At 35.3% G+C, this 16447-nt stretch overlaps 1 protein-coding gene across 1 annotated transcript in view; it reads right to left on the reverse strand.

The window, feature by feature from the left end:
- The window catches only part of MCTP1 (multiple C2 and transmembrane domain containing 1), a 451536-nt gene that overhangs the window by 152042 nt on the left and 283047 nt on the right, over positions 1–16447 (reverse strand). The window contains exons 9-10 of the mRNA XM_024206867.2: positions 13677–13863; positions 8554–8647 (exon numbers count right to left, since the gene is read on the reverse strand). Of these exons, the coding sequence (XP_024062635.1) occupies positions 8554–8647; positions 13677–13863 (281 nt within the window). The remainder of the gene's footprint in view (positions 1–8553; positions 8648–13676; positions 13864–16447) is intronic.

Here is a 16447-nt window from a genome sequence, read left to right on the forward strand (position 1 = left end):
AAACTGAAGAAAAACTGAGGCAGAGGCAGGATCTGACACTAGGTTCAGAGGGGCCTTGCTACTCTCCTCCATATTAGCATTTCTCCTTGAAGCATCCAAAATTGAAACTCATACATCATCTTCCATTGTGTGGTCTCTAGAGGTATAGGCACAGCAAACCTTACTCCAGGTTGGCAAATCAACGTCTCATCTTGAATAAGTGGACATCATCCACAAAGACAAATCCAGAGAAATCTTACCCTTCATCTCACTGGTTCTGGACACTGACAAAATAACTATATGCTGTAGTCCCTTTCCCAAAAAGCTGGGATTTCCCATGTGTCTGTTTAAGTATTTAGCACAAAGGGACTGGACCAGCTTAAGACCTCTAGGCTGCCCCAAAATATTAATAAATAACAGTGACTATATCAGGAGGAAGGGGCACTTAGAAGTCTAGGCTCGTATACGCCACTCAGCACCATCACAATAAAATTAATTTTAAAAAACCAAGAACTTGACTTGCTTCTACAATTACTTTTGTGACATTCCAACTTCCGTTTGAACCCAGGATGCTTCCCCTTTTTACTTCCACTTTTGCTACAGCTTCCTGCCTCCCTTTCCAAATGAATCTCCTTGGATAATTTACAATCCCCTTGTTGTACTGTCTCCCCTGAATCAGACCATAAAAAGAGAAAACTCCTAACCCTGGTCCAAATCAGATTTTTCCAGAGATATTTTTAATAATTCCTGCTAACACATTTTTCCTCCTCTGATTCTGTAGTATGAAGGTAGGAGAGCCTACCCGACACATTAACTCATCTTGTTTCCTTCCTGGATATCATCTATTTTTTCTATCTTGTCTTCAAAACACAGGCACATTAATTGGTGGCTCCTTTGTGGCATCTAAATGCCTTACATAAAGCAACATCAAATTAACGTTAGCTGCAGTGATAGAACTCTCAACTGCCTCAGCCCCTTGTTCTCCTAAGCAAGTCATGTGGCCGTGGCCCTAACTTATCCCTTCCACCAAAGCTCCAAACCTGTTGTAGGGTGCAGAAGCCAGAGGAAACTTCTTTTATTCCTAGCACCTCTTCTTCCAAGTGAAAATTCTTTATTTCAGGGCAAATTTCCTTTTATTTCAGGTAATTCTTCAAGCAATGTAGTTGCATTTTTGTACTCTCTTTCCAACCGTGCCAAGTCACTAAGGCACTGCACAGATAATTAAGATATAATAAGAATAAACTAAAAGAAGTACACTATTGGGTTTAGTGTGCAGGTGCTGAAGGTTGTTGATGGACTGTGACATACAGAAGGACCAATTAGAAGATCCCTTCTGGCCTTAAACTCTATGACGCTAAAAAGCCAAACATGGGAAATCATTTTTAAAGACATGCTTACCCATATTAATGTCTTCTCATCTACTCATTTTAAATATTAGCAGGAAATAGCCACCATACCATTCAGTAAACTTTGACTCCCATATGGTATCTGAATGAATAACAACGAGACCACTGGTGACACTTTTCCAAAGTCTCTAATCTCATCCCCCTTTTTATCCTCTCATTATATTAGGGCCTAATTCAAAACCAATTGAAGTCAATTGCCGTCTTTTTCTCACTGACTTCACTGGCTATATTTTACATAGGTTAAATGCAAAAACATTTTCATTATAAAGTGGTATTAATTATAAGCAACATGAAAATATTAATGTACAGAACTCTCTCCTGCATAATATTATTGGGATAAGTAGGTTAGACATTTTAAAAAGTGAGACTTCAAATGTGTATGACTAGCATTTGCAGATACATTCATTTGGATTAAAATGACAGTCACCAATATTCATACTACAGGAAATAAGATGACTTCCAACTAGGATCAGGTAGAATGTTTACTTTATAGAATTATGTTCATCATGTTTTTTGTATTTCTTTTTTTCATACCTTCTCTTAAAAATCCAATGTTAATAACTGTTGGAGAGAGCAGAGCATAACAGACTTAAAGGACAGGTGGTCTCTCTAAAAGGGTAATTTGTATGTTCTTAATCAGAGCTGCCATTGATCTATTCTCTCCCTAGAACTGCTAACCTTCACAGAGCTAGATTCATTTCAGCAGACACAAGAAGTGTGCAGTGCACCTCTATATGCCCCAAAAAGCCCACTGTGCCCAGTGAAGATTCACTTGCAGCGCCCCCACCAGCTCCACTAAGCTACACAGATGGTTACAGTGAGGATGCACTGAATCAACATGTGGTCCTGTCCATGCCTCTTTCCAAGACCACGGTTACATTGTTCCTTTGGCTTTTTTTTTTTTTTTTAAACTAAGAAGGACCATGTACCAGCATAAATCAGGAATGAATGTAGCCTAGAACCTAAATTTGTGTGGGCTCCAATAGACCATAAAGCTATGGTATTTATATTACTCAAGCAAATTCTAGTATAGAGTTTGCTAGATTGTAATTAGGCTAGAACTTGAATATCAGTTCTGTTCCCAAGATAAACATAATCTGAATTATTTTTTGCACTGTTCATGTTATACTCACAGTCATTCCCTTCCCACCTCCTCCTGGCCCTGAGCAAACCTTTCCTTTGAGACCTGCAACAGTGACAACTTTATTTTGAAGACTTAGAAATGTCAGAAGTCCTTTCAATTCCACTTATCAAAAATAAGTTCATAGGCCTTCTCCTCAGAAGGATATTTACATAAATGTAATTCAGTTGCTAGAATTGAACGTTTGTCATTTATTGTTTGAAAATATCACAAATCATTATGCAATTGCCCACGGCTGGCCATTGCGATCTATGAAACCCATTGACAAAATTTGTTCATTTTTGGAAAAACTGCAAGACAGTTCATGACTGTGGCGGTCAGTGCCATTGGGGCAGCCTCTAATGTCACAAAGGTTGCTACAAGCTCCCTACCAGCCACCTGCCTGCAACTGAGCAGCTAGTATGACCTCTGGCCACAAGGAACTATAGCTCAACAGCGTGTTTATGGTCCGTGCTATACCAGATGTCAGACTAGATAATCATAATGGTCCCTTCTGGGCTTAAAATGTGTGAAGCTAAATCTATGAAAGGCTGCCTTATCTAATGGATTAAGCACAGGACCAAGACCAAGAGACTCCTGCGTTCTAATGGCAGCTTTGACAATGACTCAGTCTGTGGCCTTAGTTGAGTCACTTAACCTTTCTTAGTTTTCCATCTATAAAACAGAAATGATGATAATATTTACCTCACATTGACATTGTTATTGATTAATTATGTGTTTGAGTGTCATGAATACTCAGGATATCTGACAGACATTCAGTTCAACAACCACATTTAAACAAATGTTGCAGAATATTTGCATAAAGCAAATTTCAGGTTAGTAATCATAAATATTTGCACCAAAAACCTGATTCTGAGAGCTCTGCTCATCCAATTAAGGAACAGAAAATAAACATCTTACATAGTTTTGTTACTTGGTTTTTCCTTTAATAATTTAAAAATAAAAATTTTATTTTTAAAAAACGGAAGTTAAGACCGTTAATTAAAAGTGCGGACTAAAGCCTTTGAGTACATAAAATATTAGGGTCCGTTTGAGTTTTTATTTACCTTACAATATTGTCTATTTTGCATGATTGGTAGTTACTTTCATAAAAACTGATTTAAAAACTTATCCAGTGTCTATATATGCTGCTTCTAGATAGTGCAAATTACTTTTGGAGCCATGATCTCAAAGGGTTACTAAATTTGCTCCAGCAATTTTTTTGTGTAGAGCCTTCCATATCTGTACTCAGAATGACCATTTGTGCACATAAATTTGACATTTGATTTGCAAAATTTTGCAAACATTTCAGGAATAAATTCAAATAATGTTTTTTGAAAACATGGCCTTAAAAATTTACAGTTAAAAAAAAGACCATCTGCACTCCACATTCTTGAAATTTTATCATCTTGATTCTGATCCGACTTTCAATTAAATCAATCAAAATTTTAACATTGAATTTACTGGGAACAGGATTGAGTATCTTATATAAAACTTTGAAAAAATATTAAAAATGGTTCACTCAAACTGCATTTTCTTTCTGTTCTCTGAAGAAGCTCAGTGCTATCTATGACAGTAAATCCAACTATTGTAAAGACTAATAAAATATACCTTTTATACAAGCTCTATCTAGAAATCTCAGAACCTAAAACACACTAACAATCAACTGATAATGAGGTCAGAAATACAAGTAAATTTACTTCTAATGAAGTCTGGAGACACAGTAATCAAAGTGTTAAAAATTCATTTCATGCATATCTCATTTGCCTCGTAGCTGATATTTATCACATAATACTGTGAGAAAGTAGAGGTCTAAGATGCTCCAGATAAATGGCTCAATTAATTGTACAGAGGTAGCCCTCTTTGAGCTGAACCAGAGCTGTGAGCTCTTTATTAAAAGCACTATTCTGTAGCCCATAACCTTGTTCCTTGACTCCTCTCTAGTTTCCAATTTAAACAAGTCCCCATGCGGCCTGCTCTAAAGGGCTTTGTCTCCCTGTCATTGTTAAGAGAGCCGAGGCATCCTGGAAGTGTGAAATCAGACCTCATGAGCTGAACGGTTCCCCAGGGAACGCTGGACTGAGCAGAAGGTCAAAGTCATGGGCTGGACCATCTGAAAGCGTCTGATCACCAGTCTGTGTCACAGCAAGTGGGGTGGGGGGAGCTAGGAGACTGGAATTGAACACATCTTAATTAAAGCCCACAGACAGCAAAACAAACTGTTTTCTAGGCAGGCTGTCAAATGGAGCTTAGATTTAGCACTACTAATGAATCTGAGTTGCTAACTCTTATTTCTTAAGATAATAAGAGTCTCAGAGAAGTTGATAAAAATGGGGGCATATCTTTTCCCTCTGTTTTCTTCCTTAAATAATCTGCCATCGATAATAAGGCAGCTTTTTCAAAAGAAAAGCACGAACATGTCTACCTTAATAAAGGAGTAGCAAACACCATCTTATTAAACCAGTAGGTTTTTCACTCCAGAGGGCTAAGACTTCTATATATGTAACCTTGTTGCAGAAAGGAGAAACCATTTACGTGACTATTGCTTTAACTGATATTGTATTTCATTTTAAAAAGTGCCTATTGCTTTCTGAAATATATTTGGGTTAGGTACACATAAAATATATTAATTTGAGAGATCAACTTACATGATGATTCTATTATGCATTACCTTTCACTATATTGCCAGTATATACCTTCATTTAAAAGGGCTTAATTGTATATACCACAAATGGCTTGCTTCTCCGAGGAGACTTTGATCCTTTCTGGGGAATCACAAGCTAGCTGAAGGTAAAATGGCGGAAAGGGATGAGAACTTTTTCTTTTTTTGTTGAGGACTTGGGGGAGAAAAATCAATCGCAACCCTGCAATAACCCACCCCCAAGCGCTGAATAAGTAATGTTTAGTAGGGGATTTAAATGAAAATGTCTAAGGCAGAAAAGAAAACCAGAGTATTTTGTTCTATTCCATTTGGTCAAATTAGAATTCCAAAAATCTATTTTGTAATATTTTTCCGGTGAATACCCTTTGCTCCACCACATTTCCCAACTTAATAAAAGTTGACATTGGTGAAGGCCCTAATATTTTTGGCCTCAGGCAGGAATTCCATGACCACATTTGAGATACACTGCTCTGTATTTTTGTCTGGTGCAAGGAAAGTATATCTTACAGTAGGTCAGTTACTTTAGAGACCAATCCTACAACATGCTCAGCACTCTCCATTCCCATTGAAATCAAGCTGGAGTGCTGAGCACTCAACACCTCAGAGGATTATGCCCTTTTCGTGTGTTCCTATAAATGGGTTCACCGAATAGTATTTTTCAATACGTCTCAAGCCTAGTTATAGCACACTTAACAGTGACCAATTTTCAAAACTGTAGCACCCAGTTTCTCAGGCTGTGAAAGCCTGCCCACAACTTGACTGAAATTTCAATCCACTCTCGTGTCTTGTTCAATGCATGTGTATGTGTGGGAGTTGTAAACGGAGGCCTTAACCACCCAGTTAATCTCTTTTTTTAATCTGTATTAACCTTAATGATTTGAAGTGCACTGTCCAACACTAGGCTATTGAGCCTAAAGAAAAAACTACCCTCTACTATCAACAGTTTATTAGGGGCTTAACTGAAGTGACCTACTGTAGTAGTATTCAGCTGAACAAGGCTATGGGCTTTTTGTGGAAAGGAAAAGAATTGAGGGTTTCATTAAAAAGTAATTTGTGCTTTTTACTCCCTCATTCAATGGGACTCTCAATTGCTCTTTATTCACACAGAGTTAATACAGTATTACAGTGCTTCTCAATGAATGTATAGTAACAAAAGAAAAATTTTACATTTTGAAAGGAAAAAATTCTTTCTTACTGTAGTAAGATTGATGACTACTTAAAAGATTACAGAAATCTTTCCCACTCTGTGCTTTTGTTTAATGATGGAATATTATGATTTTTTTTAACTATTCAGCCTAAACTAATGAATTTTGACTTATTACTTTATATTAAAAAATACCTGAAAGTGAAATGGGATATTTTCAGCCTACAGAAAGGGAGCAAATCAAACAGGTACTGTACAGGAATGTCTGTGTGTTGCTGCTTAGACTCAGGAGAAAAATCCATAAGCTTAAATCAGAAAAAAAGGATGTATTATTATTATTTGTATTATTATAGATAAAAATGAAGATTAGCATCCTGATCCATATTCACATGAGCAATTCTTAATCACACATGTAGCGTTGTTGATGTCAGCTGGTCTACTCATATCAGTAAGGATTACTCACTTAAGTAAGAGCTGCAGGATGAGGTCCTAAATGCTATTTACAAGACACTTTACTGGAGGTGTACGTGGGATGAACATACGATGAATAATTAAAGACCAAACAATCAGCAAATAAATCATCAGTTATTTCTAAACATACATTATTCAAATTCAAAATTTAATCTGAAGGTAGATCAGTCACATCATTCTAAAGATCATTACACAAAACAGGTGTAAATTACAGCATTTCTTAATAAACCTTTTGGTTGCCTTTCAAACTGATGGCATTTTTTTTCCTCAAAAGGTGCAATAATTTGTATAAAATTTGAAATACATAGCTCTTTACAAACACCTATATTATATAAATAATTGTTCTGGCTATTCCTGATGGACAAACTATTTAGGACACATAGGAATGGGGAGGATATCAAATATTCCTTCCACTTGCTAACAGACAGTCATTCTGAATGTACAGAGTCTGAAAATAGTTTTGGTAGTTATGCACATCTCTAATTGAATCAAATGTATTTCCAAAAACTTCTGCAACTGACACAAATGACATGTTGATCAGGAAAAATCCAAGACTGAACAAGGTCAGAGACTGAATTATCCCATTCCCCCGAATAACTTAATCTCCCTCTCTGTTCAGACCACATTGGATTATAAGGTCAAAGCAGAGTGAGGAACCTTTAGAAGTGTTTCTCCAATCTCTGCCCAAGAAAGAATCTGTTATTTTATGTTCCACCAACTGGATGACCTGTTTCAGCAATAAAATTTTTGTCCTGTTAGATCGGCTAAGAGAACAAACTATTGATATTCATGTTAATTTACACAGAACTATTAGGAAAGGAATTTTCTACCATATATCTATATTTATACCTGTGAAAGAATTTGTACTTCAAGTTCCCAAGTGGCAGCTAAGCCAACTAGGTTAATGTAGTCAGCATATTCATGAATTCTTACAGCTGCAATGGCTACTCTCTGAAAGAGGACAATTTCATCTTGTTCCATTCAGCATGTGCAGTGTGTAGGTGGGTGTACTTTTAAGAGATAACATATTTCTGAAGAAAAATGGTTACTATGACTGCAATGATTATTCTTAAATAATTTCCAAAAAGCAGAAGGCAAAATTATCCAATCAGCTAATTTTTAGTACAAGGACAAAACAAGAAGATTTAAAAACAGAATGATTTGAAAAATGTATTTTCTTCTGACTGTTTTGGAAGTGGTTATTCAAGGTCCAGTCTTTTACCTATAATGGGTCATTTACATTTGTAGTGATGATTGCAGGACACTATTTCTTTGGAAGATTTTTTTTTTATTTTAAACCACATACAGTGTGGCAAGCTCTTTAGCAAGTACCAAAAGATTATTTTGTTGACAGCTTTAGAGAAATATTTGAGACTATCATATTTTGAACTGTTTTGATTCTGAGAATTTTGTATATTTGTATCCGTTAAAGAATAAAGTCCTGCACTTGTAGCTCACGAAATGTCTTTGCAGGACCTCTGATGGAGAAAAAGGTGTATTTCTTCTTTCCCATAGATACTCTATATAGGATTCTATTCACTGGTATTACAATGGCTCATAGCCCAGCATATAAAAAGTTTTGGTTTTTTTGTCTGGGGATTTTTTGGGAATAGAAGATGGGATTATTTGCAAACTGGGCAATGAAATTCTGACACACTTATCTTCCTTAAACTTCACACCTTGTGGAAACTGATCGATTTTTAAAAAATGACCAAATCCAAGATTCTTTAATTATACTATCTACTATCACAGAAACTGAATCAGTCCTTGCCTGTGACATCAGCTGCCATCAATGCTTCTGCTCTGATGACCTTCACCTGTAGAAATCCTACATCCTTCATGTTGTGAAACATCCTCATTGTGCTCTAAACAATAATAATAAAAAGTTATTACGGGCTGTGTGGAGAGGAAAGAGGTTAATGATTTTCCCTCCCTGATCCAAAATTCATTAAATACAATGCTATGTTTCAAATGATTGCCTTCTTAATTTTTAATTTCAATAGGAACTTACTGTTATCAGTCTCTGTTTCAATACATTCCATTACCCAATCATTATAAGATAAACATGGAAGAGCAGGTCAGGATAAAATATATTAATAAGAAATTAATGCTACCGTATTACTATCCTAATAGTAGATATTTGAGCTATTAACTACAAAGTTTTAAATTTTGATATCCTATTTAGAATAAAATATAAAAAAATAAAAATGATCCAAAATACAATAGTTCCTCTTGCACGTGAGAATCACACTTATGTTTTCCTTGTTATAGCTTGCGCAAGACAGTTTCATGTGTGATTAAGGGCCAATTTTTTTTCCCCTTGAGGAATATATGCAACTACCACTGTGCTTAACAGGAGTGACACATGCAAAGAGAGAACAAGAGACTGAAAGATGGCTCTCAGTACATTACAAGGAACTCTCATAATAAATCTCTTTTCCCCCACGACCAAGGTTTATGTATAATTTAGACACATTTTATAAAAAGAAGAAAAAAAGCTGGAATAGAGTATTGGCTTTTATTCATGATAAGCAATCTTTTTGGAATTCTCTGTTAGACAACTATTTAGAAACAGTATTTTGTTGTGTTTTTAAATAACAAAGTAACAGCATGGTATTACAGTAACTGAGTGCAATAGGCAAGAAACATTTTTTATAAAGCCTGAATGCAGTGGCCGGTTCCACAGATGCAGTTTTAACCCCACAGTTAATTGAGAGGACCACTGCTAGCATTTATATGTTATACATCTAAATCAGGATCTCCAAAACTGGGAAACTAAAATTAGGGTTCCAAGTCCAAATTTAGACACCTAGGGATGTGGTCTGATTTTCAGAAGTGTTTGAAAATCTTGGCCGTAAAGGTTATCATTTGTGTACAAAGTCACTCATCAACACAACACTTGGAGCAATTTTTTTTTTTTTAAGGCCAACAGTTTTATGCCCATGGCCTTATTCTATTATTGTGACACAGATAAAGAATGTGAAACCTCTTACTTATGTCTGAATATTTATAACAATGTTTTGGTTTGTAGGTCACGCAAGCATCAACAGAGACACTGAGTCAAGGATTTTGAATTCTATTACATGGGTAAAACTGACTATTATGGAAAATTAGAGTTTGATGTGAGTAAACTAACATTGCTATTCTACATGTTAAAGGTGCTGTTTGAATATAATCTTAAATGTTATGCTGCTTGAAAAATATATTATATTTATGCATACCAAACATAGCCATTAAAATGTTAGGAGTATAAAATGCATCCTTGTCTTTTATTAATAAGAAAATTTTGACAGTCAAATCATACTCTGACATTAATTTTATAAGTCCCATCTGACTGTTTATTGTTTACAGTGAAGGTTTGACCTTGGTATACTGAGCTGAGGAAATGCAGTTATGTGTAATCTCATATGCTTTACTTTTTTCATATATGAAGAGTGTTTATCACAAGGATTATGTTTTAATCTTTTTAAACATTTGTTTATCTTCAGAAATCTGTTTAAAATAGACAGATGACAAACTTGAATCAAAATATACTTCACCTTCTATTTATGTGCTTGCAAATTGAGGGTGGTGGAGGTGGTGTTACAGATAGTGATGTTATAATTCAAATGTTTGTTGGCACAGTCTGTCATTTATTACAATAACGATCAAGTTTTGGAAGCTTCTTATCAGGGCTGGTACCATAACACAAATTATTTCCCTCTTCTAATTCAGTGTGGAAAGGGAAGAGATTTACAAAAAGGTTTCTGCACCATCTTTTTTTGAAGCTACTTAACCCAAGTTTCATGGCGGCTAAACAAACAAAAAACAATAAACCTTCCCAAACCCCCCAAAACACATACAACATTGGTAAGCTCATTCTGCAAAAAGGAAACATTGCTATATTTCACTCTCAATACCTGATACCCATCTTCAGACTCTGCAGAATAATTATTGTTTGAAATTTTAGTTTCAGCAAGTCAGCTGATTTAGAGTCATTTATTGCATATTCTGACAGACTGGGCCCCTGACATATGGTACAATATTATTGTAGGGACGCTATGAAATATGAATTATTTTAATACATTACTTTAAATATGTAACTTTAAGTAATGGTTTACCAAAAGATATTCTATCTTCTTATTTATGATTATTGTTGAAGGCCTCAAAACCTGGATGGTTTCTGAAGCCTGAAATTTCCATAGCAGAGGAATCTATGATTTGCTGTGAATCCTTTCAGCCCTCAATAGATGGGAAAAGATTGAAATGCTCTGGAGATGAGTCCTCTTTATTTTTTTAATGAAAGGCTGTATAATATATTTTCTGTATGGCTGCAGCAGCTGTCAGGGAGAGCATCTCAGTTCAGCTCTATTATGGGAGAAGCAATACCCCATCCTATGGCATCGAGATACACTGAGGGGCCAGTACTGATTGACAGCTTGTCACCGTGACGTCTTATTCCATCTCTGTTATGGAGAAAATTAATGTCACACCACCAGCCTTATGACTCGCTGTCATCTTAGAACTGCTCACCTTTTATCAATGCTCTAAATAACATTTCAAGCCCATCGTCTCGCGGTGGACAATCCGGTCAAGGGACATTAAATCGGATGACTGTGAAATGTCATAATAAAAATGGAATGCTAACAACTTCTTCTCTAAACTAGCTCCTCTGGTTTTTAAACTGTGACAAGGGGGACCAGGGGTTCAGCACACCCGTTCTGAAAAGGTCATACAATCTCTCTTGCTCTGTACCCATTACTGAGCTCCTCCCCCGAACCCAAAAGGAATTAATCTTCTCAGACAATTGTGGTAAAATAACGGTTCAAACAGTAATGTCTGTTTAATTTGTAGGGCTCTGATGTTCAGCTACAAATGGTTAAATGACAGTAATAGAGTCATTTTCCAAGGCTACTTGATCTGATGCCAGGGTCAGCTCATGGACTGCTTTTGGCCACAAGAATGGGTGCAAAATACATTTCAGATGGCAACTAGATTCTTTTAGAAAGGAAAAAATAAAAAACCCTAAAATAAAGACACCAAATGATATAGTGTATCTCACTAATTGCATAGTACAGGTTTATTACATCTCTGTCCTTTAAGGCAGACACAAACACTGAAGATAAGCAGACAGCTAAGGAAAGAAAATTTGAATTCTGTAAATACTGTATTGTAAGTCTTTGTCCTCTATTTCTGCTGCTATTTATGGGTCACTTTAGTGAACAAAGTATTGCAATTTCTCAGCAGGCATTCCAATGTTAAAATCTGGAACACATGTAATTGTAAACCTTATTTTTCTACCACATATCAAATGAAATACATCCTTCAAACAATGCTTATTTGTTTTCTCAAGCTTCATAAGCACACGATTGTGCATATGGAAAACATATTTACATTTTGAAAAATGAAGATTTGTATATAAGAACATGTCAGAATAAGAAATCATTTGAGCATTCTTTTACCACATAAATAATGCTATGTGTTTAATTTATGAAGCAAAAAGGGAATTTAAGAAAGCTATGTAAAAATATGAAGCAATAATATTTTTCTATACTGCTGCTAAACTATGAAAACTATTAGTATCAGTAAACTTGTACCATACCACCACAATAATCCACGAAAATATGGTATTTTTACACTTGATATCAAAATGTATGTAACTATAAAAATTAATCTATCAGAATGCATTATATTTATAAAGATCTATTCTGACAACAGACTCTGTATTGTTGGATACCAAAATCTGAAATAATTCTCATAATTGTAATTATTTTTCAGAGATGGTGCACAATACCTTAGCTCTTAGCTGGGTTAGAAAATATAATGTTTAGCCTTGCTAAGTCACCTCTATTAAACTGTGTTTATGATAACACTATTGGTGTATGAGTTGTACAAGCATTAGCAGACAGCTGATTCAGTGGAGATAGCCAGAATAAATTTGCTGAAGCGCACATCCTGCTAATCTGTTTGAAGAATATTGTACAGCATTAGTACTAGCACTTCATGTTATCTGCACAGCCTGATAAGGTACATCTTTATTAAATTCAGTTATTGAAAGGATGTCAGTCAGGGAATAGGAATATTTTAAAATCTAAAAAAAAAAAAAAAATTAAGCAGCTCTTTGTTAGTCAGAGCTTAGTTTAATGGCTGAGTGTCTAGAGAAGCCTTCTAAACACCTGGCAGCATTGTACAATAAAAGCTTTGTAATTTTAAGTGGAAATAGCTTTTTTTTTTTTTTTAATTCTTCATATGTAGAAAGACAGACAGTTACTTTTAGTGATTTAGGTATTAATAAGTGCTGGAGTAAGAGCTCCCCTCTCTGTTGCTTTGATAAAACTACACAGATTCTGCACCATGTGAGGATGCTGGGAAATAAAATAATTTGTTTCAGAATATTCTGAAATGGAAAGATGGTTTAATATCGTTATTTTAATGACACAAACCACTGCTCCAAACTCTAACACTTAGTCAAAAAATAAGAAGTCATCTTGCTTTCAAGTATGCTGTATAACAACTGCAAAACCTTTGAAAAGGATATGGGTGCTGAAATGAATAGTTGCTGGTTGTAAAGATTCTCTGAAATACTGTAAAACTGCTAAATAACATCTTAAATTATACTGCACTTGGAAACAAAAATAATCAAAATTACATAAAGTAGTTAAATTAACTATTTAAATGACATGTGGTCAAATACAGTAGCTGAATATTCATGTACACAACATTTATAGAAAGGTAAATTTTAGGGCTCTGATGATGTTATCTAGATATTTAAGTCAATTACTACTAGTACTAATTATTAGCTTAAATCAGCACCATTGATTACATGGTAGATCTGTTCAGAAATTTTTTCTCATAGTAGTTAGTTAATTATTTGCAACATTATGTTAAAAAGGATAAGAGATAAGTGTTACATACATATCTCTTTAGTATTTCCTCTCGCTCTTTCTGGTCCTCCAAGGAATTGACAGAGAGGTCAGAGATACTGACTGCAGCTGATGCTGTCAGGGTGACCAGCAGTACCAACCATCCTTCTCCTTCCTCCAGCTGCAACTCCAGCTTGTGAGTTTGTTCTCTACTCAGGACTGACAGGTCAACCTGACACCTAAAAACAAACGTTTTGAATCAGTGAGTGGCTTTCTTCACAAGATCAAACAAGAGCCATATGGGCGGACCTGCACTTCACTATGCAAAAAATAAATAAGTGGAAATTCCTTCCCAGTCTGTGGAAGGATTTATCTTCAGTTTCAGCCATATCTCTTGCCTATTTTTAGCTTCAACTCATTATATTGCAGAAGCACTGTACATTTATTTTAAATATATACACTAGAGAGGGGTCAGAAAGAAAATCTACCACCAAATTAGGGTGCTAGAAATCCAGATTCAGATCCAAATTGTGAAGCTTTAGTCAGTCTCATACGTACAAATAAAATAAAAGAATTAAGTGTGCCTTTTTAAATCTTTGAACACTAAAACTAATACCAGTCGTGCTTTTTTTAAAAAAATTCTTCATTAAAGGATTGACTATGACAGCAGATAACATGGCTGGACATGGGAGTAAGGGGAAGGAGGCATCCCTCCAATGACTGCATTAAACCTCTTATGCTGGTTCTGGGTACAAGAGACAGAGCAGGAGCTGCACACACTATACTTCCCACTGTGAGCAAGTGGACAGGAGAAGCCTCTACATGAGCCAGCCAACAATGTCTGGGCACAACTGAAATATGGTTCATCCTTAAAAGCCGGAGAGAAACAGGGAAGGAGTTGTGCACCACTACTCACACAGGGCCGCGCCTAAATGCTTAATCAAGCCTTAAAGGAGAATAATACAGTCAATAAATATTCTACATATATATTCTAGGCCTCTTGTAATTAAAACTGTCTGGTATTTTTAATATACACCGCTACCTCAATATAACACGAATTCAGATATAACATGGTAAAGCAGTGCTCCGGGGGGGCGGGGCTGCGCACTCCGGTGGAACAAAGCAAGTTCAATATAACGCGGTTTCACCTATAACACAGTAAGATTTTTTGGCTCCCAAGGACAGCGTTATATCGAGGTAAAGGTGTATTAGTGTATTTTCATATATTTAATCTTTCCTAGAATGTAGTTGTGAATTTCATATTATGTTCATTCTGAAAACTTATAGAACTGCCACATTACAATGAACATCAACCATTAAAAGTATTACTTCAACTATTTATATCATAACTTTTTTTCTTAAAGTTATGGCAATAAATTAACAATCCATGAAAATAAAATCCAGATAAAATAAATGGATACATTCTACTTATAGTTTTGCCATTTTATAATGGAGTTTTAACAGCAATTATTTAATCTGATAGGTCCATGTTCTATCTGGCACTCTGATTAAGCTAAACATCTCACAAATTCTTTTCATAAAAAGGCGAACTGATTTTGAAGAGAAAGATAATGTGGTGACCACAGGGCCAATAAACTGAGAGAAAGGTGGCAGACATGAATAAATAGGCATTTAAAGACAGGAAATAGCCAATTATGAGAATAAATGTGGCCCCATAAAATGGGCACTCTGCTATCATGGACAGATTAAATTTGTTACAAGGATATTTCCCCCCTCCCTCCCATTTACTGTATATTGTTTAGCTGTTAAAATTCAACCTCTCCAAAGTTGATATACTAGTTAGATTCAATTTATTATCTTACAATGAAAAATTTTTAAACCGAGTAAAAGAGCTTTCGGAGCTTGGCATTTATCTTTCATTTTGGATTTTTGTATGAAGACTAGCAAGCAGTGGAAGGAAGTGAGAGAAATAGGAATATGGAAAAGATTAAAACTACCCTGGTCAGTATAAATGCTATACATCTTCCTGTGCTATAAAGTTACAATTTTGGCTGCAATAAAGAACAAATCCTTCTTTACTATAATGAATATTGGTAATTAAGTACGCAGAGATCTAATATAACATCAAATGATCATTACTTTACAATTAAAGGTAACAGGTTTATTGTGATTTGGATTGCTTCTAGTATTAAAATCTGGTATTATATATTCCAGTGTAGTTATTTTGCACCCCCAACACTCCTCCTCCAAAATAAGCAGCATACACCCTAAAGTATCCTTAAAAATGTCTCCAGTGATCAACACAGCAGTGTTGTCATGGTCAGTATTACTATAAACATGGTATTTAATTTGAATAGTTTAAATTCTGCCAACAGGGTCAGTAAGAGAGAGTCACTAGGACTTAATGATATCAGTAATCCAACTGTAATCCAAAATAGACTAGTCATTTTAGAGTCTTAGCCAGAAAAAAAAAAGGAGAAATTGATGAGTCTTGGTATACACACACATACAGATCTATTCATCCACTAGTCTGTCTGTGTTATAAATGCAAATAAAGAACCTTTGTGGAATGTTAATGTTGAAATATCAATTCCAAAAGTTATATTCTTCTCCTCCAACATTAACATGCCATTCCACATATCAATTGCTATTTTTGGTATATGTTAAAAGGGACACCATCAACCTGAACATCAAAACTCTATTTAAAATGGCTGTATTCACAATTCTACAGTTACACACAACATCTAATATTACTGTAACTAAGAGAAGTCAACTGGAAAACATTTCTCTACTTCACCTGGTTTATTCTACACATTCAACAGCAGTGCATAAACAGTCAATGTTTTGTTGATAGCCAGTTGC

This window comes from Terrapene carolina, unplaced genomic scaffold (assembly GCF_002925995.2).
Source record: "Terrapene carolina triunguis isolate 2854851 unplaced genomic scaffold, T_m_triunguis-2.0 Scaffold69, whole genome shotgun sequence".
Lineage (NCBI taxonomy): Eukaryota > Metazoa > Chordata > Testudines > Emydidae > Terrapene > Terrapene triunguis.